Source organism: Macrosteles quadrilineatus, unplaced genomic scaffold (genome assembly GCF_028750875.1).
Source record: "Macrosteles quadrilineatus isolate MER2022 unplaced genomic scaffold, UCM_ALF_1.0 Scaffold_9__3_contigs__length_116548681, whole genome shotgun sequence".
Lineage (NCBI taxonomy): Eukaryota > Metazoa > Arthropoda > Insecta > Hemiptera > Cicadellidae > Macrosteles > Macrosteles quadrilineatus.
Window position 1 is genome coordinate 114706610 of NW_026542602.1, and position 24156 is coordinate 114730765.

At 37.6% G+C, this 24156-nt stretch overlaps 1 protein-coding gene across 1 annotated transcript; it reads left to right on the forward strand.

Moving 5' to 3' along the window:
• The first annotated feature begins 6490 nt into the window (after positions 1 to 6490).
• Positions 6491 to 15202, forward strand: LOC129002952 (protein hairy-like). Its single transcript, XM_054431090.1, has 3 exons — positions 6491 to 6590; positions 12770 to 12865; positions 13477 to 15202. The coding sequence occupies exons 1-3, from the start codon at positions 6507 to 6509 to the stop codon at positions 14284 to 14286; spliced, it is 990 nt and encodes a 329-aa protein (XP_054287065.1). The 5' UTR covers positions 6491 to 6506; the 3' UTR covers positions 14287 to 15202.
• Positions 15203 to 24156: the final 8954 nt, after the last annotated feature.

Genomic DNA, 24156 nt, shown 5'->3' on the forward strand with positions numbered 1-24156 from the left:
CGCTCTTGGCGTGTCACTGTGCACCTATGTCACTAAATTTCTTTATCTGGGATACTTTGTTAAAGTCTGAAAAATGTGGTGAACAGACCCAAGTTCACGAAACAATTTCTATAGTGGCTGTGAATCAGAACACAATCACAACCCTTAACGAACATGAAAATGAGATTGACAATTGACAATTTATGTCAAATCAATCGTTGATGTCTCAACAAATGAAATGTCTTTTTGTGGTGAAATTGGAATATTTGGTAGCCTTACAAAACGGAGGTAGGAGATAAGTCTCAAACCAGCAATGTGTCTCTTATCATTCAAAAGATGCCACCACTGATCTACCTTGTCCGGGGACAGGAATATATCCTTGTATAAAAATTTATGATATTTATCTATATTCAATTATAGTTTTTCTCACTCTAATCTGATTCGAAGTATCTTTTTACTTTTCAAACGTCACGATAGCCTTATCTTTATTTTTGTAGTACAATAGTAGTTGTATATAGATGAAACGTGTGAAAAAGTCGGTGTACGTGGTTTTACCGCAAATAGGTGAAGGACTAGTGTCTTATCAGTCCGCGTCGGTGTCTGCTGATAAGAAGGCAAGGTCGTTAGCTTATCACATCCCGGGCACGTCCGCCCACGTGACCTATCATAAGTCAACCTGACCTAACCTCACACGTTTTGTGTTGTCTTTGATGATATTGTGACAATGGCAATGGTACAGTTACGGACATGTCTTCTCATCTCAGTGGACCTCTTCATTGAAACCATGTCACTTATCTGAACTGACGGAAGTATTTTCGTCGAATTAACTTACATCATCATAAACAATTCAAAAGCAGCAGGCTTTCGACAGACCTATGATCGATCCAGTGACTTTCTGATTAGACATAAGTTCTTGATGGTGCAGTTGCAAATTCAATATTCAATATGAATTCTTTACACTTATTTTTTGACGAAACTGTGACTTTGTCCTCCTATGGTGCATTTAGATGTAAGTAAATGTCAATATTAATAGTTGGAGTACAGTATGAAGTATTTTGTTCCCAGTGCAACGAAGTAAGTTCACTGTGTGGAAAACATCTTAATTGCGGATTATTTTGATAATGTACAAGCCATTCTATAAGTGTCCTTCAGAACAGAATATTTCAACACACTTAATTGACAATTTACTTTTTTACTCTTGAAGTACATGACAAAGTCAACCATTGTTGTGTCCAGTCGACCGGACGGACGTACAGCTGTTATCACCAGTGATAAGACTGCACGAAGTGACCTTCACGACTCAAGGTCATGCTTATCACCACCAGACGGACGGGGTTATCAATGTTCTATCACGTCTGCGTCAGTACTTGTAGTTTCATGGTACGGTCATGGTCTAGTATTGGCCATTGCAGAATGATTCGGCAAATCTACGAGGAGGATGTAGAAATTGATAAATCTTTGGGGAGCGGCAGACGATCCGTCTTCCGTCTTATAATATGGCGCACGGTTTCTGAATGTGGTCTGCATGTTAATGAATCACATTGATCGCCCTTTGTTTTTTTTTTCAGCAGGCTTCAGTGCTACCGAACTACGCAGCTGAGATGGTGGTTGTTGGTCAGTGTGGTATCTTCTCACTTCCTCAGTGCGGTTATAGAAAACAGGTGACCAACACTAATCTCTAACACGCTGGACCAGTAGCGCTGCCCACTGGGTCATCTGCTAGGGTCAGGTTACAAATTAAATCAAACAAAATTCCTCTACTCCATTTGTGGTGTTGATTTCTCTGAAAGCTGACCCTTCCCTGGTTAAAGAAAAATATTGTATGAGATTCTGAAAAATTGAGGGTAAAATAAAGAAATTGTTACAGTAGTTTGTTTGTATATTATGGAACGTTGTGTGCATTGTGCATAGTGTATTAAACGTGCGGAAAAATGTAATCTGGTAAATGACTTTTTCCAGAGCCTAATTAATATAATACTGTAAAGTGTTTGTTATTGACGAAGGTAACTATTTTCTCCCGGCTTATCAACTGCACTTACATAACACACTTACATACATAATGATCCCAAGAGTGTTTGAAACGTGTGTGCGATTTTGTCTTGTGTGTGGGTCCCAACTAAATAAGATTTTGTGTTGTTTCTATTACTAATTGACTCCAACGGTAAGCAATTTAGTTTGTAAGTCAATTTACAGATTATTTACAGAATCTACCAACACTCCTTTATGATCGTTCTTAGAGAACGTTTTTTCTTGATCGTGTTGACTAGTTTAGCACAGTAAACCCGAACTAGTAGACAATATTGTTACCAAATATTTAAGAGCGTTTTAAAAGGCAATTGTTTTTGAAGTGTGCAAACCTAACTAATTGACTCAACTCACTAGCAGAAATGTTGTTTTCCCGTTCCAAGACACTTTTACACTCAAAACTATTTGTAGAACAAGTGTCGCTGCCGGTGATGTCGCTAACTAGTGTCACCATCAGACGGAATTAGGGAATTCTAACACGAGAGAACGAACCTATTGACCAATGTGGCGACTGGCTGCCGTTGACGTCCACACTTCTAGGAAATCGAGAAAGCATCGCCGAATATAGACCAAGACTATGCCGTGGAGACGGTTGGGGCATTAGAACTGTTCACCAGGAGGGTAAATAGCGAGAAAGGTGGTTGCTCGATTTAGCAGAAGATGGACAATGCTTTCCAATAATATGTGAGGGATTAGATAAGAAATTAAAATCTGAATAATGTAGAATGTAATATACTATTTAGACATTCATTGAACATTTTTGGTTTTGCACTTTGAAACATGTTCCAGGCCTAAATTAGGTTACCCTTTTAAAATAAATATTAGTTGTACATAGGTGTATTTGTTTTCACTTATCATTGATGTTATTTTCATCACCTCGTACTCAATGAATGCGAAATGTTGTATTCTACTTTTCCTCTAAGATGTGTTTTCTCTGTAGAATAGATGGCATTTACGTAAGTAAGAACTAAAAAATTCCCTAAATGTCAAAGTTTTTGTGGTCCTAGTTCAGAAGGTCACCTGAAAAATTGGGACAAACTTTAAACCATTTTTCTTCTATAGTATATAAAACGAATACATTAAAACCATTAATAGATACTATAGATGCAGCAATTAGCAACTTTCTGTGCTATAATCAGAGTTAATAATCAGTGCAAGGAAGGCAATTTTGTCAGGGGACTGTAGGAAAAGATATTTGTACAGTAAACGCTAAAAATCACACGCAATATTATAGTTAATTAAAATTTTCAAGTAAAACCATAAAAAGATTTAATTCTCAAGGCTCTTTGTACATGTCGAGTAACGAGTTTATAAGCATATCGACCTTTCGTTGAAATAGATTTTTTTTTATCCACCCAGTTTTTAGTACTTAGGCATAGCCAATTGGATTGCCAAAAAAACTACATAATGCTACTGTGCTACATAAAAGTTGGCTGAAAATAATTGTTTCTCCCAAACAATCACAGTTTCCAAGGTTCCCAAAATAGATTTCGACCTGTATCGACCAGAGAAAGTGAGGCACAAAAACAATACCGTTACATCCGGCGGGTGCAGTTAGCAGTTAGGGGCTGCAGGGACGGAAAGTGTAAAAAATCGTACGGTGCGAACCACTCTCATCCCCGGGTAAGATCACAGGTGCTTCCTGTGGAACATGTTACAGGTAGAATTACGTCCTTTGGCGAAACATTGCGCCTTCTTGCCTCCTCTGCTGCACTGTTAGGACGGCTTCCTGGGGCTGACAGATGCGTAACGGTCCAGGGATGAGTCGGAGGAAGTGAGGGCGAAAAAACCATAGTTTCGTTGAACCGCTATTTTGATTGTCTTCAAACGATTAGCGATCTCAAAGAAGAATTAATAGAGTAAGAAGTCCGAGCTTTGACCAGTAAAATTCCTCCAAGGAATTCTTGAATATCGAAGAAGTTATGAAATACTCCTTCTCTCAAGGAGAACTCCCCTTCTCTGTATTTCACGATATAAAATATGTGGGCAACGTAATTATTCATAAAGCTTTTGATTGGCAAACTCATAGAAATATACCAGAAGAGTATGGAATGCGTAGTTGTATTTTCAAATTCAAATTCCTACATCTTTATGGGAGGGGAGGAATATAATATTCCATATTTCCAATAAACCTCGCTGTCCTACCACAGTAGGGATTATGTTTACTTATAATCTGCATAGAAAGAAAACTCTAAATCATGTGATACAAGTAGTGCTTCACTGTTGGCAAACTTCGCGATTGAAAATTAGGTATACAGTATACACTGAATAGGAATATTAAATTTTAAACAATTATTTTCAAGTACACCTAGTGTATATGGGAGTTGGCCTATATAGACAAAACTATCCGTCAATCATTATGGCTCACAATTGTAGGATATATGAATGTACGCAATTATAGACAAATGTTTATCTGTACAAAAGTATTTAAGAGAAATTTCAACGCAGTGTACAGTAAATAGGACACTGATTGTTTAAATATACTCGTAAACTAGAGAAGAAAAGTTACGGATCATTTAGATCTTTATTATAAGTAGAGATTAGCGTGTATCAGGACAGTGCCGTACTGCTCCGGAAGCTCACCACAATTTTCAAATGACCATTTCATTGATACAAATGAGAGTGCGAGGCCAGTGCCGCCACGCTGTGCGCGACAGAAATGTTTTGTTGGCCGATCTCAGACTATCCTCTTTTTTTAAAGACAATATGTGCTGCCGAAGCTAAAGATCAATATAGCTGCAGTCCAATTTCTTACAATTTGTCACATTTTTGTCAAACAATTCATTGTCCTTGTGGTGGTTAAGAGAGCGTAACTTTTTTACTGGAAGTCGTTATCCAAAACCCACCAAGCGCCTGAGTGAATGGCTTTTAACTATGATAACACAGTTAACTGTTTAGAGTCCATTTAGGCTGTTGATCACCTGATGAGAACACATTCAGAAGCCGGTAAAAATGCCAATAGGGAGAACTTACGCTGTGTTGGCTATTTTACTCCCAACTAATACTAAAAGCCATCTAACGAGTATAGCACAGACCAACAGAGTAACAGATCATTCCTTCCTCACCACCTTATCCTTTGTATAGGCTGATTGTGACATTGGTCTTATGTGATCGCTGGCTGTAACATATCAAAACAGTAGTATTTTACCATCGACGTTATATATACACAATCAATCTACAAAGTCAATGATTTTTACCCACATATATTAATGAGTACAACAACCCTATACATTTGGAGGCTAGAGTTGCATGACCCCTGGGTTCTTTTCCTTTCTTTGAGGTAAAGTAGTTTCTGAGCGGTAGCGCAGCACAATGCCTGGGTGAAGTGTTGAGACAGAGGTAGGTAGGAAGGCCAGGTGGGGCCTCACAGGCTGTAAAGGGTTCCGAGTATCCACATTGGTGGAATGTTTTACAACAAAAGTTTAAACAAGCTATTGATGCGCGGCTAAGAGGAGACGTGTGCTTGTGTGTAGAGAGATGCGACGGCACGACGCGGGCGGAAGTATTGGCGGGAAGGGCTGTATTGGCGCCCCTTCATAAAATGTCAGTGGAATCAAGACTAGAGTATTCGATGTTTTTTGCACCACTTCTAAACATTGTGGCGTAACGGTTTATTAAGCATACACGTTTATGTGTGGTAGGTTTACTAATTAAAACCAAATAAAAATGTATTTCCTCAAATGACGATGCAAACGAGAATCCGTCATTTCCCTACAATGATTCCAATGTGAGAATACACCAAGTATAAACCAATGTACATACTATGTAAAAAAAAGGTTTGTGTACAGTATCAATGGATAACCTTCACTATATTTTGCAGTCGCATCTATAGGAGATGATGGCTTTTGATGGTTTGATACTTGACCCGCCTTTCCTTGATCATTAAGTTACTGTAATCGTCCCTGGAACGCTAAATGAACAGCTGGTTTTGTTCGAATGCATTTCTGTTGTTCCACACTCATTCATCGGATATATAGCTTTAAAAACTGTACTTAAAACACATAGATTCATATGATGTAAAAGTCGTTTTCCTAGCCATGTAATTTTTTCTTCGTCTCTTAATATTGTTTGTTACAATAGTTTAAACCGGTAGAAAATCAGTTTCTAACAAATACAGGATTACAAGTTCGTCCATCATTAGATACCCACTACTGGTGCATTTTAGAAGGACGAAGCTATGCTCCCTATAAAGAAAATATTGGAACATCAGCCTACTTTCACAAACAACACAGAACAAAAACATAATTCCAGCACCAATCAGCTAAATAATGAAGCGGAGCAAGTGCAACGAAAATGCACACATTCCTAGCGCGGAGGCGGCGGATGTGCGTGATTTGAGCGGGTCGCGTGGGCAGGTGGAGGGGAGGGAGAGAGAGGCGCGCGCGACCCCCCACCACAACAATACGTTGTAGGGGAGGGGCGGCGAGCCACGAGACTTCCCCCTCTCCGCGCCTCAGTCAGCGTGTGACCGTCGTAGTGTGAAGTTGTCAGTGCGCGTCACCATGGTTACCGGCGGACCTGTCGCCGCACCCTCTTCATCCCCTCAGGCGGATACCACCACGAGGCGACCGGCGGAGAGTAGGAGGGTGAGTCAATTTCTTAATTAGATTTGTAATGCCTAACTCCTGCCATATAATATTAAATTTTTTAATAGTATCTGAAATTTGTACGAATTTTTGGACGGTCTAGTTCATCTCTAACTTATTGTTCATTATTATATATGGACATTTTTTGCTGTAAGTAGACCCTCCTGGTAGATTGTTTTACAAAAAAACAATGTGCTACTGACAAAATTGCAAATAATATGTAGAAATATACTTAGAATATTTTTCAATTGCGTCGTGATCGAACGATTGGACCAATGAATATGTTTGTATTTGCTTATCTTGTTGTCAACGATGACTAATAGTTAATGTGACAACCGTCGCTAACTGTGTTACATGCCGTAAACGAGTAAAAGATGAGATACTACTGCAGTGAAATTGTAGTATTACAGTCCAACCTCAGTATAACGAATCTGAAGGGACCGAACTGAATATTCGTTATATCAAGGATTTCGTTTAAGTGAGGTTCGTTATATTGAGGTTAGGTTTGAAGGAATTTCGCTAAGTCGAGGTTCAGAACCAGCATCAGTCAATATAGGTCGGGATTGGACCTTATAAAAAAAAATTAAAGTAGCATAGGCTACAATACTTTACAGTATAGTGTTTACATTGTAAAATAGAACGTCGATTATCCAGAGTAATAAAGGGAAGGGATCTTTAATATTGTGCAATCATGACATTTCTAGTCATTGACCTTGGTACAGGCACAGACAAGGGAAACAAAGGATTTGTTTCCTTAGTCAATGGTACAGGTTACAAACTGTAAGTTTAAAATCACAGCTTTCTCTAACCCACCTAAAACCTAGCCAAACACTGTATTGTATAGCAATAAACCACGTAAAGAACCAAACAAAACAGAAAGAGTTTTGTAAGCTACTGCTCGTGATAGGCCGGTAGGCTAGTTACAGTAGCCTACAGTACTGATTTAAATCACAACAGAGGAATGTCAATACTGTAATAAATCATCAAATGTAGCATTGATGTTGCCTTAGTTTCAAAAAATCTTATTGAAAATAATAAAAATATTAGATAAGTCGTTATAAAAGTGTATAATTATAGCCAACTTAAAGATAATAAAAACACTTGTACAAGGAATGTTAAGATAACAATGTTGCTATTCTTTCTCTTTGCTTTGTTCTTCTATTCTTTTTCTTTCTTAGGTTTCTCTTCATCCAAAAATTGTACAATTCACCATACAGTATTTACTTATCACCCAATCACAGCTTACTAAACATCAAACATTACGTCGTCAGTCCTAAGTGAATGAAATCAGTTCTCAGCTGTATCAAAGCGTGCAGCGACGATAGCAGACAGGGATGTGTAAAACCCAAAACCATGTAAAACGGAGCAGACGAATGTTGGCGCAGTCGTTGACGTCACCTTTCCATTTCATGTGATGAAGAAACTGATTTTTCAAAAACAATAATGGGGGTGGGGGGTTCGTTGTATCGAGGGAGAAACGTAGACAATTCGTTAAGTAGAGGTTAAATTCGCTATGTAGAGGTTCTGACAATGATAAATTCGTTATATTGAGGTGTCTTATTTTAGCCGGGATCATGAAAAATTCGTTAAATCAAGGTCGTTGATATGGTTTGTTCGTTATGTAGAGGTAAAATATACATTGTGTCTTATGGAGAGTTCTAGGGGATTAAAAAAAATTCGTTATATCAAGGAATTCGTTATATCGAGGTTCGTTATATCAAGGTTAGACTGTATTTCACTCCTTCTAATGTTGAGGTTTAATAAAATGTTGATAATATTTTTTAAGTTCTATCAATATTATTAACATAATGTAGCTCTATAATCTGTGACATTTATAATGCGAGGAGACCGGTTATTGACTTAATGAATCAGTGTAGGCTGCCCGCTTAGCAAAATTTGTCTTTCCGACTTTGGTACATTAAACGAATTCCCAAACACGCCACCCGGTCCACTGTTCGATGACTAAACTAGTTGATTGGTCGATGTATCAAGTCTAATTTGGTCCAATTGGCCCCGATGGCCGTGGGAGAGTGAAGAGTATGCGGCGACGACACGGACACTGCGGCATCCTTCTGGCACGAGTTCATGCATGCCACTATAATTTGAGGGGAATATTGTACGAGATATGTAGGCTGATTGATTCAAATACCCATGCCTAGTTGATTTTTCGCATGATTCGTAAAACTATTAACAATATTCGGGCTTTATGAGTTTTAAAATGTAGACAATCACTATGAGACAGTATTGTAATTGGTCCAATACTTTAATGTGTCACAAAGTAATTAAACTGCTATGTTGGTACGTTCAAAAATTGAGTTTCGTCCTATCATTATATGTTGCAACAATATAAACTTTACAAGCACGATTTCAATGCTGTTAAGTTCTCTCCCTCTTATTATTGATAGTGTTTTAAAATTTCATTACCAGCATTTATGCTGTTTGTTGTGCGAATGTATTTCTTAACACATCTTTTTGTATTGGTTCAAGAGCGTGTGGAAAAATTGCGTTGTTAATATATATCAACTCCAACTGTGGAATGTGAAGGCTGGTAGAGCCTCTTACAATAACGTAGTCATTTCATGACCGACATGTTAATTATATTAAAGCCAATGAAGCCTATTGACGCGGTAACTGACGAACCGACAACGGATAAATAGATTGTTGACTATCCTAAAATTTTTCCTTGCACGTGTATGAAAATTTACCATTCTCTATGTAATTTGTCAAAATTACCGGTTAACCTAAATAACAACTGATCTAAGGTGTGTTGGACAATGAACATCAGCGCTACCAATCGGAGGGTGCTAGAACTTCCAGTAGCGGTTGCATTGTTGCAGTTCAGTTAAACCCCGCCAGGGCGAACCTCTGCTTGAGCCCTTACACAAAACTGTTCTTTTTTTTCAAAATTACCGTACTTTTAATACTATTGCATAATTTACGCGAACAATTACAACTATAACTTATTCATAAAGTCAACTCTAATACACTGAGCTAGAAATACTAACAAACAGTGACTAAATTTATGTCGTAGTCCGTATAGTTAGAGCGCAATTAGGCATATCCGGTGCGACACGCGGTACCGGAAGTGCGTCGGTAACCTTGGTCATCGTATTGTTGTCATCAGCTGTTTTGTGCGACTTCCGGGTGTTTGATTTGCACAACTAGTTGGTTGCTTCACCCACTTGTTGCTACATACTGTTTTAATTTCGTACCGATGACGAAACTACCTGGTTGTCAACTAGTGGATCAATGTATAAAACAATTACAGTATTGTCTAACTATTAAGACATGTATTTAACGTAAATATTTTCAGACTGATTTATAAGACGAATACTGTAGTTTCATTCCGAAAAGAGTGTATGACTATCTTTAACTCATGACCCAACACATTTGCATCTGCACGATACTAGATAATAACAATTACTAAGTAGGCTAGTGTTTTTACATAAGCACAATCATAACTAATATAATCTCGTTTAGGACTCAATTAAGCGTTTAACTGTGGTTACTAATTTTAAATTATATTGAGATTCGGGTTTGCTCATTCTGTTAAACGGTTTCTCATGGAATGTTGAGTTTATTTTTACTTTGATAGTTTTACATTGATGATTGACTATTTTTGGTGCATCGTCCATGGTTAAAAAATAAGTAAGAAAAAAAAATGAAACAAAATAAGTAGACCTTAAACTAAAAACTGCTTGTGTGATTGCACCCCTACAGATTATCACCTTTGTGTGAACGTCCAAGTAGTCGACAGATGAGATACAGTTTAAAACTTAACTATGAAATCAAGAATGGATATTCATCGTACCAATAAATAAGTTGTCAGCGATTTAAGACATTCAAACTATACATAGAAGAAAATATCATTTCACACTTAAACCAATGTCATCCAAGTCCGCTCCCGATGAAACTACTCATGTCACCACCGCACCTGTCTTGCAGTCATTGTCTAGTAATGGTGTATCCGTGTTTGTATTCCCAATTACGACTATCGCCAACAGAGCGGTTTGACCTTGAGTCGCAGTCGCGAGTCGTGGACGGCGTCAACACGCGTGAAATTGTGGTGGGAACTTTCCCGGCAACTACAGCGCTTCCTCGTCCCTGTGAACGATTTGAGCCTCTTGTTCTCACACCTGCGCATCGTTCGTGTTCTGCGACTGGGGAATGTTCCCTGATGTTCTTTGCGTTGTTTTTGTTTTTCTTGAATTCAATTGTGGCGTTTATGTGGAGCGAAAAGGGCTGGACTGAGAAAATTGGTTTGAAAGCGGACCTGGTAGTCGACTAGGGTTTAATTTGTATCAGTAGAAGTTTAAAAAAATGGTTCTAACTAAAGACACCTCTAATTCTCCATCCCTCACTCATTGTTATCATACTTGGGTAATACACTTTTGTTGTGTCCCCTTCTCTAAGGGGCTTTTCATAAGTAAAATGTTCTGTCCAGAATCTCAGTGAAGGGTCCACTAGAGTTTATAATAATCAACAAGTCTGTTAACTAGTATTCTTCCCCTTATTTGTAACTTATAATCAATTAACGACATTTTGGAGATACTGCCATCAAGTACTCCGGGATTGAGGAAGTTTACGAAATAGGTTTGATATTCGAAAGTTCCATAAAGTATCTTGAAAGGCGAGCCATATTGTCAACCAATGATCTTGATCCATATGAGCAAAATTCTGAAAAGAAACTTGAGCCTGCATTTAAAATCAAATACCTTTTTGCTCTATAAATACTCTGACTCAAAAGAAATGTCAGAATCATAAATTTTGATGATTCAGACTCCGGAGATGATCTCTAATTCATCAGGATGGTCCATCCCCGCGGTGTGTTTCCGGTTTTGGTCGTATCAGGGATCTTATCTCAGATCTGTGCGACGTGTCCGGAGACGTATATAGGCTTGAAACAGAGACTAACTTCGCGATAAATCATCTTGACGTATTGCAAGGGACAAAACACCACAGTTTAGCCTCACTTGGAGTTTTGAATTTATAATTTTTACTTTTTCAAACAGAGTTTTTTGTCTCAGATTTCTTCTCGATTGATTGTAATTGATACTCGCCAGTAGAATATGTTTTAGGAAATGTGGATAAGATTTTAGAGAACGATTATGTCCATAGAAGGAATCCCATATTTGTCCATTTAATTTTATAATTCCTTGTGTTTGATCATCGACGACCTCTGTTGAAGGAGAACCGTTCGGTTGATTATGACTTTTCCGCTTCAGCGCTCAAGACTCGTCACTCCGTATCGCGGCCAAGGTGTTGCACTCCTACCTGAAGTGCACCAATTGTTGGTTAATCGTCCGACGTGCTTCTTCAAATATGTTATAACTTATAACTTCAACTTCATGTAGCCTAACTGTAATAGACTGCAATATGTTTTGGTGGTAAAATCACCACACCAACTCAACTACTGTATGCACCTGTGCAGATTATTCAGTGACGCAGCTGCAAGCGCAGTGCAACTGACGGTCATAGAGGAAGCAGTTACTTGCAAAGATGGCGCGTCGAGGCCTTATCACACCGTAATAAAGATAAAGGTTGCAACTTTTGTCGTTAAACTGGCGGAGTAATACGCTGTTGTGTTGCTGTCCCAGATGGGTGCTACTGAACCGTTTAGAGGCCTTTGTTTTCAATGGGAAGGAAATATTCAAGCTATCTGTCAGTTTTTACCAACGGCATCCGTTCGAAAGTTCACGTATACGAGAATAGCTTGAATTGTTTCGAAGCCACGAGTTCGAACGACATTCCGTCTTCACAATAGGACATTCCCTATCAACAAATTGCTACAAGTCCGGCTCAAAGTGGCCGAAACTCGACCGGGATCATTCGTTAAGTAACCCAGACCAAACCAGTTGGTCCCAGAACCTTTATTGTCTCATAAATTACCGAGATGGAAAAACTAAAACAAAGGTCTCGCGGCGTTCCAGAACCGTAGGTCTTCCGATTCGGAACCCGTTCGAGCGACCGGCTGCTTTATGACGATCGACTGTCATAAATTTACAGTTCTGATGGTCTTCCGACGCCGAAGAAATGAAAACGATAACCACGCCTATAAATCTGTCGCTATTGTTATAGCCGTTTTAATTGGTATCTAGGCGTTGATATTCTTTATAAATTATGTTAAGTTGTTTTTCATGGCATGAGCACATTTTTATTTCGCTTTCTTTTTGTTACAGAGTAACAAGCCGATCATGGAGAAAAGGAGGCGAGCAAGGATAAACAACTGCTTGAACGAACTGAAGTCCCTGATCTTGGATGCAATGAAAAAAGACGTAAGTTGAACACTGTATTCCAACTTTTTATAAAAACCCTCTACCTAGTTACTAGACATTTCCCCCCAAAACTTTTTCTAATTTTACTTTTTACTATTTAACATGAAATGGACAAATAAGATGTCCTTACTAACAAAGGTTTATTACATATACAGTGGCAGGTGTAAACATTAAGAAGTAAGATGATGTTTAGTGAAATCTGCCTCCCAAGAAGGAGATGCAATCTTCCAGTTTGCAGTTTATGACAAACTGGCCCCATAAAAAGCTCTGAAGTGACTGCCAGTAAAATGCATCAAAACATTTACCACCGTCCTTCATAAATTTGTGGAAATGTTCTTGGAAATATTTAGGATGGACTCCAGAAAGATTTATATAGTTACACGTCCAACAAATAAAGATTTGGTTTATGAGGAAAGATTTCCTACTTTGCACATTTGTAAGGAAACCTGTTGGATAACCACAGAACCTGATTTGTGACCCCGTTTCTTGCCAAAGAAGCTGTTCTTATTTTTTATAAACAAATATTTCAAATTCTTTTTCCGTCCCTCTTAAATCTTTTTCATTTTATGTTAGTTGAGTGTTGAGGACTCACGAGGATATTTATGTTACAGCCTGCCAGACACTCAAAGTTGGAGAAGGCAGATATCCTGGAGATGACCGTGAAGCATCTAGAGAACATGCAACGGCAGCAGGTGGCGATGAGTGCTGCGACCGACCCCCAAGTGCTCAACAAGTTCCGCGCTGGGTTCAGCGAGTGTGCTGGAGAAGTTGGAAGGTTCCCAGGGCTAGAGCCTCCAGTGAGACGAAGGCTATTACAACATTTGGCCAACTGTCTCAACAATTCCACCCCTGCTGAGTCTACACCTGCCCCCGCCGAGCCCCAGCCTGCTGCCCCACAGTTGACGGGGGTGCAAGTACATATTGTTCCTGCCGTGGACACCCAGGTCACCTCGTCCAACATACTCTTCAGCACGGGTAACACCACGGGTCTACAGTTGGTTCCTACAAGACTACCTAACGGAGACATCGCTCTGGTGCTTCCGTCCTCTGGCACACAGATTCTGAGACAAGTTTCTACTCCGTCAACTTCACCCTCTCCTTCCTCCACTTCTGCAACCTCCTCCTCACCCCTGCCTCTGCTGCTGCCCATCCCCAACAGGACAGCTTCTGCAGGGTCTGCCTCGTCTTCCCCTGTGGCCTTTGAGAGGTTGACCGTTAGCACCTCCACCAACACTCCCTTGGAGAACTCCCAGCAGAGTTTCCCCTCTCCAATCAGTCCGACCTCCAGCACAAACTCCTATGACAGACCGGAGTCTCCCCTCAGGCCCTACAGCCCTCCTCAAGCACCTCTGTCCTTGGTTGTCAAGAAGGACTTCCATGAAATGTCTTCTGAAGACGAAAAGCCGTGGAGGCCATGGTGAATTCGAACTATTCTTATTAGTGATGTCTTTCAGTAATATAGTGCCTGATGTATGTACTTTAGTTAAGTTTGGGTATTACAATAACTATTCATATAAAGAGGACAGCGAGGAAAATAAATTATTTACAAGATGTTATTTACTGTAGTTACTCTAAATACTAGAAACTGTTTGTCATATATCACAACTTAATTATGTTATTGCAAACTTGTCCTGTGTAATTTTGCATATGCCCATTCTTACTGTTTACTTATGCAATATGTATATATCATATTACATAAAATTGATCTCTAAAGATTGTTTATATTTTATTATATATATTTAAAGGTTTATTTTCCTATTGGAAAGCAACATTCCTATAAAATATTACTGTTACTGAATTTATTCCAATACGCTGTGGGCAATCGCCTATTTTTCATAATTACTGTTAAATTTGTATATTTTTATTCATGCAACATCTTTGGTTGTTATGTTTGTTTAAATCATTAGGCTTTATGATGTTTTTCATTTCAATTTCTCTAAATTAAAGATATATATTGAATTTCTTAAAGATGAAATGAAGTCCTTAAAGATTACAGATATATGAGCTTGTCCAGATTTGCTGTTATTTATAGGTATAGAATTGTGGTTGATTCTCTTTATATATTTTTTTTAAATTTAATTACTGAGGAACTTTAGGTCAAATAAACAAAAAAACGTATAAATAAAGTAAAATAGTTAAAATGCAATTACTTTTGTTACTCTTACATTGTTTACTAACTTTAAGTGTTTGTTTGTTGCTTTCTCTTGTATTATAGTGTATATTTGAATCGACTGATTACTATAAATTAGAACAGATGTAAGTGCCTTATCAACAGATCATTGTCTTCCAATGTAAAATAGTAAAGGCACAAGCCAATGGTCCTGAATAAATATCTCAGTAACCTTTGACATTGACTTTTCCTTCACCCTGATTGGCTCCTAATAGTAATAGTTTGATTAATTTTATCCACACTTTCACACTTTAAAAAAATATGTGCACCATAATTTAATTTAATAATTTAAATGTAGTTCATGATTTATGTATGATCTTCACTGAAGTAGCAAAGACATTGCCATCAAAATTTCAAATTTACCAAATTTAAACAGGTTGTTGATATTTTATAATTCTATATTTGTTGATATTGAGGTGTTTCTTTAGTGTGGTAATTTTACAGGCATAATTCAACAAACCAGCCAGAATTTATAAATGTAAATGTTTATAAATGAGTTTATAAATGTTGTATGTACCTGTTCATACAAAGTTTTTTGAATAGACGAGCTAAACAATGCACCTATTGTACATCAGAAAACGCATAAGCCATTAAATTGTAAGGGTTTTAAATTATAACGGTTAACACTAACCAATTGTTCTCTCCTCAAAATGAGTGAAAATATCTTTAGACGAAGACTGAAGACTTATTACAAAAGTAGATACAACCAACTATGATTTATTTTATCACCACGACACCATTGACTTTAGGCACAGATTATGGACCATTAATGAGCTGAAGTGGACTTCCCCGCATCGTACAACTGGAAGCTTTAACATTGAAATGAAAAGTCTAATTATATTAATTAACTGATGTTTCTATCACTTCTATACAGGGTGATTTGTACTCAGTGTGACAAATTTTTTTTGGTGTAAGTACAAAGTAAATGAAGTGTGATGATGCATATCAAATGTTCCAAGTCTAAAAATTAGCTTCCCAAAAAATTATTTCATATTTTTCATAAATAACCATGTTTTTAAACTTAATACAGCGATTTCTCAATTACCTGTATATGGATTTGAGTAGATAATGCAATTTTCGTGTTCTACATTAAATTTTGAACAAGAATAATAGAAAATGACGGAGGATCAGTTGTAAAAACTCCATTATAAATAGATTCAAAGATAAAAATTAAGATGTTTGATAAAGATTTTAAAAACAATGGTCTATTGCATTTTTCACACCCTGTATACAAGAAAGTGTCGGAATATGTTAAAAACTGCGCCATTTTATAAGCTTTCCAACGATATGCTACACTATTGAGGTATATGTCTGCTTATGTACGCTTTAATGGTTTGAAGACTACAAAGCATGGTGTCTTTAACATTTAAAACATAGACAGCCGGCATGTATTAAGCAAAAGTTGTATTTTTGTTTTAGCTTGAACAGTAAAAACGGTAAAAAAGTTCCCTGTTTTCTGGTATTCAAACCACTAAAACAAACAAAAAAAATATCTAAACCTCAATAGTGTAGCATATGGTTGGAAAGCTTATAAAATGGCGCTGTTTTTAACATATTCCGACACTTTCTTGTATACAGGGTGTGAAAAATGCAATAGACCATTGTTTTTAAAATGTTTATCAAATATCTTAATTTTTATCTTTGAATCTATTTACAATGGAGTTTTTACAACTGATCCTCCGTCATTTTCTATTATTCTTGTTCAAAATTTAATGTAGAACACGAAAATTGCATTATCTACTCAAATCCATATACAGGTAATTGAGAAATCGCTGTATTAAGTTTAAAAACATGGTTATTTATGAAAAACATGAAATAATTTTTTGGGAAGCTAATTTTTAGACTTGGAACATTTGATATGCATCATCACACTTCATTTACTTTGTACTTACACAAAAAAAAATTGTCACACTGAGTACAAATCACCCTGTATAGGTTGCCAATGGTGGTAGTAGTTCTGTGTGGTGCGAGTTGTGATTTGTAGACGGAAGAAGATTCCAGGAGTCCAGAAGAAGGTCACTGTTGTTGATGTTGATGGTCACTCCAGCTCCAAGGTCATCTGAAGGTCGGCGGACGTCTGTCTGGTTACAAGAGTCAGCAAATAGCAGAAGAATAAATAGGAAACGATGTAACATACATGTGTAGATCAAGCATCTTTAGAACCGTTTGTTTGTTTAACAACTCTACTATCTTCTGACTTTTAAGGAGGCGGTGCAAAATCAGCTCTTTTTACTATCCAACTTCTAACTTGGACAATTATTGTTTTATTGTACATTAGTATAGAGTCCAATGTTGAATGGCATCTGGAGTGAATCCCACTCGGCATTGAACCAGCAACCTTTGAACGATTAAATGGAAAAGGATATTTATGGCTGTAAAAACTTAACTTGAGGTATCCATAAGTTAAAATCCGTTATGGATAATTTAAAAAAATATATGGTATATTTTTTAGAAAATCGACTCCATATTTAGATGCTGTTTTGATCCAACAAGTTATAATCAAATTAACAGCAACTGTAACTTTTAGCAGAATACTGTGATTACTAAAATATGCTATGCTTTCCAACTATAGATTACTTGTAGCCGGGTATTTTTACTCAACGAGAAAATACCACTCAACGTGTGCAACTAATAAATTATTTATGCTATGATAGTTTAAGTCATCCTCGTAGTTTGGATGCTTAAAATTTTGAATTTGACAGCTTTCAACACGAAAATGAAATATCTACTTCTCGATGGCAGTGTATATATCTATTATCAAGCCGATATTTAAGGGGTCCAAAGGAATATCGTATACAAAGATTATACCCGCCTTCCCATTTGCTGTTTTACAAAGCAGAGCGTGACTAATCAACTTGAATATCAAGTTTGGCCCATCTTGATACGATCGCACGACAGGAAAACGTTCCTCATTCAGCTTACCTCGCACTCAGGTTGATTACATGAAGTGATCTGGTAATCTTCGTGATCATATCACATAGTTGTCTGATCTTATCTTGGAAACCATTTTGTAACGGAAGTTGATGTTTGCTCAAGTCCAAAAGTGTTCTTCTTTGACTTCTGGTGCCTTAAACTGACACTTTTTCCCACTCTACTTCTTTTTCGACTCGCGGCTTTTTACTTAGACCCACTTTTTCTCCACGGCTGGCTGTCTTCTTAACTATATTTTCATTAGCCTGCATGATGACGGCGATGGTTTCAGATTATTAGATTATTAATGTCCGTGAGTTATGGCTTTGACTATAGACATTGGATTCGCATTTTTAAACAGTAACCGACTTTCGAAAAAAAAATTACTTAGTTGGATTGGGCTACTGACCCGACAGAGTTCACTTACGTCGATAACCCACTCCTGTTGAATACTCAATGTTTTGAAATAAACCATAATTACATTACAACTTTTTGTAAACATCAGCACCTTTTATGTCGCATCAATTATGGTTAAAATATACAGTAACTATGAGTCATAGTGAGGGAGGAAATACAATGTTGACAGTAATTGCACTTCACTAGTGGCTCATTTAATAATGTTCTATTTGAATAAACATTGGCTACAGCTGCTCCAAATAAATGTGGTGTCTACTTCAGTGTCAAAAAGTCCATGCATAGTTTTATCAAATTTTTGTATTGACTACAAACCACAAAGAATTTTATTTAAATAAAAAACAAGTAGGGTTTTTCTCGCATCCTAGTTGTACTAAGGTAAGGTGTAGGCCTACTCCCTAGTCCATCAGCTGACTGTAGTCAGATCATGCTAGGCGCATGGCATGTCGTCTGCTCGTGGCCTCGGCGCCGCGCGTGTCTGTCACGTGACTAATGACGTCAGCTGATTATTATACACACAGATGCCGCCGCCACTGTTAACAGCTGGTCTGATAAAGCACGTGGGAAAAGCTACACGTTTGTTTGCACATGTGACAAGGTCATGTATAATGACTTTGACTATAGATATACGTACACGAACGTAAAATAGACATAGCATGAACCATTTTCATAAAGTTTATAGCTGGCATGTAATCAATTGTATTTGTTTGTTACTTTTACTTTACAAAACAATAAAGGTATGCGATTGCAATGCAACTGAGGAAAATTACAAAAAGTACCTCTAAAGGTTCCTGTTTCTCATTTCTTCCCAATCTTAATACTACATTACTGACTGTAAACAGACACCTAATACAGTTCATATCAAACTATTTTCTCATGGTCTACGTTAACGAACGAGGAGGATGTAATATCCATCACAGAAAACTTAGGTTTCCAAACACTATTACAGTAAAACACAAAACTACACGAAAAAGGTCCCATTTAAGCACCGAGGAGAAGATAGTGAAGATAATAAGGACATCAGAACAGTTTTCACCGCCTGCCTCTCGGTTATAAATTACAGTCAAATCTGTTATTCCACAAACCCACGATGAAAGATTTAGCGCTTCGCCAAAATATGCAGTCGACGCAATCCGTCCATCTGAAACTTCAATTATGGCGATATTCAGCAGCGGAATAATAAGCCGACGATTTATAATGGCACATCAATTGAAGATATTACAAAGTATAATTCAGACTCATTATACGCTTTATGTGAGATTATCGCAAGCGTTTCTAAAAGAATAAATTTGCCAAAAGCGATCTTTGGGGAAACATCTGATCTGTCGGAACCGATTATTGTTGAATACATCAAGTCATGGATATCTCATAGGATTTTTGGCCAGTGGAGAAAGTGATAATGTTTTGTGTTTTTTAGGTTTTTAAGTTAAAGGTTCTTTAGGTTTATAAGTTAAAGCTTCTGTATCCAATAGTCAATGGTTAAAGGTTCTGTGTTCAAAGTAATATCAAATTCCATTGTAAATAAATAGAACACATGTATTCAACTTAGAGACTACGTGTCTTGTAGTACGTGTCGGAAGTGGACCCAGCTGTCATTGATCATGTGACTTTTACGATAGTAAAGACACAGCTGAAGTCAGTACTAAAACTGTCAATCAATTCATCCCTCAATCATCCTCGCATAAAATACACACCCAAGGGTGTCGGTTCTGCATACATTTTAATATAATTTATAACTCCCAACGAAAAGTCTATTCTTTTCTGTGGCTAATCATTACTAGACTGTTGAGGACTGAAGACAGTTGGCTAAGTATTAGGCTATCATTGACTTCGAAAGTATATTTTCATCCTGTGGTAAAATATGAGATCTATTTTATGAGTGTTTCGAGTTGATAACGTTTGAGTGCGCTAATGTAAACTATTTTTTTTACATCCTCCCTCTCTGTGCGTATTCTTTTTGAGCAGAAGTATCATTGTCGAATTTGATCATGCATTCTAATAAGACAAATCTAAATTCTGTATAACCAGCTAATTTTAATATTACGACACTTACTCCTTGGACCATAACCAAGACCTTTAAAATAACCAAGAGCTGTCCTCGTTCTTTCCAATCCTCAGCTCTAAGCAATTTGAATTACAATACGGTTATACGTAACCTAATAAACAACTACTGCGCTAATACCTGGCTAATACTAACGTAGACTGAAGATGACGGATGTGTTTCTGATACCTATATTTACGTTGATAGAGGTTCAAGTTGGTTTGTTTTGATCCCCTGACCACCAGAACTGGTCCACCACAATCACACTGATGACAGTCCGCCGAACATACGTGACATGGGTGCAAGCGAGCACTTGTTGGTTTTTGGACCTCAAACCCTTAATTAATATCTTGAATCCCATTCCATTTGGAGAAAACGTTTGCTTCATTGGAGTAAAACGTCATTAAATATTCATGATCACACTGGACATTTCAGTTAAAATTATAGTGAAGAAATTGTACGGTGAAAACAAAATTAACAGTAGGTCACAAGGGTTGAATTGGAAAATCTATGAGTTCAGTCATTTGAGGGTTTCCTAGTTCATGATCATTGTGTCTTAAGTTTTCTAGTTGTATGTTGAGTTAGACCATCTTTTTTGTTCGACTTCTATAATTATATATTTATTGCAATGTGCGATCAGAGTCTACTTTGTATTAACTGAGATTGCATTTGGCCAGAAATTACTATTACATATTACACTATTAATGCCAAAATAATTAACTCAAAGTTTCGAAATGGCGGGCAAATGAACCTACTGAATTTGAAATAGAATTTTAATGCAAGAAGACAATCAATGGTTTTGAAATACAATTTTATGTCCAGATAGATAGATTAAAAACTACTTTAGTAATAAGCAAGAAATAGTAAACGACATTAACGCTCTCTACAAAAACCACACTGTACTCACAGAGAAGTAAACTTCTCTGTGCTGTACTGTTATACTGTTCTATGAAATGGCGACCATACAAAGTAGGTATTTTAAGCCAAGTATGAATGGAGATGAGTGTAGGATGAGTGGCGCGATCTTGTAGTCTTGTTAGTGACTAGTTCAACTAAAATGTTCATTTTTATTATAAAACTGGCCTCACCGTCAACATGATGATGGAACGTATACGTATAGCTCTATCATTTTACAGAGGTTTAATATAAGTTTACTTTGCAGTAACTAATGTTGGGAGTGATCAGATATATGTATTCGATTTGATGATACATTTTTAGAGAAACATGCCACATTACATCACAGTTTAAAGCTTTACAAACAGGTTCTTACCACAGACAATAATCAACGTGGGTCCTCTACCACCTCAGCTATAAAACCCAACACAAATAAAACCACAGAAAATTGAATGGAGAAAGAACCCGATGGGTTAGGAGATAAACAAACATAGGAACATAGGCATCGCTCGGAGTGATCTGACTATCTGTAGTTTGGTGGTCTATGATTACTGCGAGACAAAGGCTTGTGAGTTATGGAGATCTCTTGATGCAGACCATCATCAGGCGGATTAGAGGTTATTATCGGAGCCTAGACAAACACACGTAGCCGTAGATCGCCTACCCTCATCCCTGTCTGTCTGAGACTAGGGGAGGCTACAAAAAGAAGTTGACCATCCGTGATGGGGTGCATTTATGTGGTTATCCGGCAACAGAAGGTACTCTTGATGCGCAGAGAGTTGTAGTCGTTGAAGGTTAAGAGTAAACAATCACTGAAGTTTGAAGTTTTTTGTGGTTAGTAACAAAAATATATAAGGAAAAGTTTACATCAACAAAAAGAGCACATCGATTTTTTTAGTAAAAAAAAAATGCCCATAATTTGGTTTTATGGGCTTGTGAATAAAATAAAACCATGTAATGGTGAGGGTGACAACTAATGACTATAAATAACCGTAAACTGAAAACAGTTTCTCTTTGACTGAAGGGAAAAGTCTGCTCATAAAAATCAGATGCATGCAAGTGTGCTGATGCATATCAACATAAAAGATTACTTACGCACATTGTACATATGATCCAAACTAGAGCTAGAAAAGAAAAAGTCTAGCTGGCAATCTGTCTTATCCTAACAATTGTACCCATGTCAGTTCAATTATATCAATTTATAAGATAATTATTAAGTTACAGAAAACACCATTACTACTAGATGGATCTTTAGATCACCATCGTGATGGGGACCAGAGGAGGCTGGCGGGGCGCTACTAAGTCACATTTTTCCCAAACATGAACGAAAAATGTGTTTTTTCTACAGGACTATTCATTAGGAGCCCAAGGGCCAACGAAAATTAATTTCACATTTTTTATTGGTTAAAAGCGAAATGACAGTTATGTGTACTTCGTATGAGGGGACGTAGTCAAGACGCAGACACTGCTGCGCGCTGCTTGTAAGGCGCATGCGCAGTCTATAGTCTCAGTCTCCACGCCCGAAGATGATTACAGGTATTAATTTGTAGCCTGTCACCGGCGCACCGCCTGTCCGTCTGTCTGACCTTTACTTGGATCCGGTTCTGGGATTATCCAATAAATCCGTTTATTAAAGGTCTCCGCTTTTTAACAGGTGTGCATTCTTACGTGTGTAAAAACTCATGAGTTTGTTGGGGTAAATAATTTGATAGTTAGAAACTAAGTTGGTCTGAATTGACGTCTATGGTATAACAGAGAAGTAAGGTAATAGAATTCGGTATTATACAAATACGTTGACAGGGTTGCTCCCAAACAATGTTAAGCTCTATCTGATATGCCCACATAGTGTTCAGTTTGGTAAATGGGTTTAAATCACAAAGTCTACGGTATTTATACCTCCAGACATTAAAGTTATAATCTTTTGTTGTCACTTTATCTTTTAGTTTGAGTGTTCAAATTTCATTTCTGAAAGTTAAATACAAACCTATTTAATTTGACACCGTTATCAGCAACGGTTCTGTTTTATAATGTTAACTCCTAAAACTGATTAAACCGTTGGCATGTTGATACTGCATACTTGCATATTCCAATGTCGTTACTTTAATTATTTATGTGGTACAAAATATGCTATAGTAAGTTGTAGATTCGGTTTGGCTTGATTGAACAGTCAGCTTATACATAATAAGTTAACAAATGACAGGAGCACACAGTGTTGTTGGCTCACAGGTTTAACATGGGAAGGTATACTTTTCAAAGTCAATCCCACATTTCAAACTGTTGTGTGCATACCGCTGGTCATAGTATAAGCATAACTACTGTAACAGATACGCTTACTGTATGCAGCATAACACACTTGGCAGTGCTGTATAAGCACGATGCGCACATTACAGATGCGCGCGCACGTCTCTGAGGCGGAGTGTCGCGCACACGTCGTGAGCCCCGCCAGCGCCGCGGCCCCAAATTTGGCGAGGCCGTAAGTCAGCCATTGTTAACGCTGATATTAAATCCCGGCGTCCGTGGTCATTTACAAGTCTATCTGATGGGGGACCTGAGGAGGACTCCAGTCCGGGGCCACAGGTGCCCGTGCCCGCCACGCGCTCTCACGCCCCCTTGGCCCCTGACCTTCAGCAGTGGTAATGAACGTCTAAACTCCCTCCAGGTGCAATTCATCATTTGAATAGTAATTGCTAACTGGTCAAATGGTTTAGAAAGCGAATATAATTTTTATCGTTACAGTATTTGCATTAGTCATTCTTTTAATTTGAAAACATCGCAACCGGAAAATCCCTTTGCTTCTACAACTCTTTTGTCTTATCATAGATGCCAAAAGAGGAATAGTCTACGTATTTTTAAGAGGGGATG

Excerpts from the sequence above, each read along its gene's own strand:
- LOC129002952 (XM_054431090.1), top strand. The coding sequence starts at position 6,507 with ATGGTTACCGGCGGACCTGTCGCCGCACCCTCTTCATCCCCTCAGGCG. Across the intron at positions 6,591-12,769 it reads GACCGGCGGAGAGTAGGAGG|AGTAACAAGCCGATCATGGA; the intron begins GTGAGTCAATTT and ends TTTTTGTTACAG. Across the intron at positions 12,866-13,476 it reads TGGATGCAATGAAAAAAGAC|CCTGCCAGACACTCAAAGTT; the intron begins GTAAGTTGAACA and ends TTTATGTTACAG.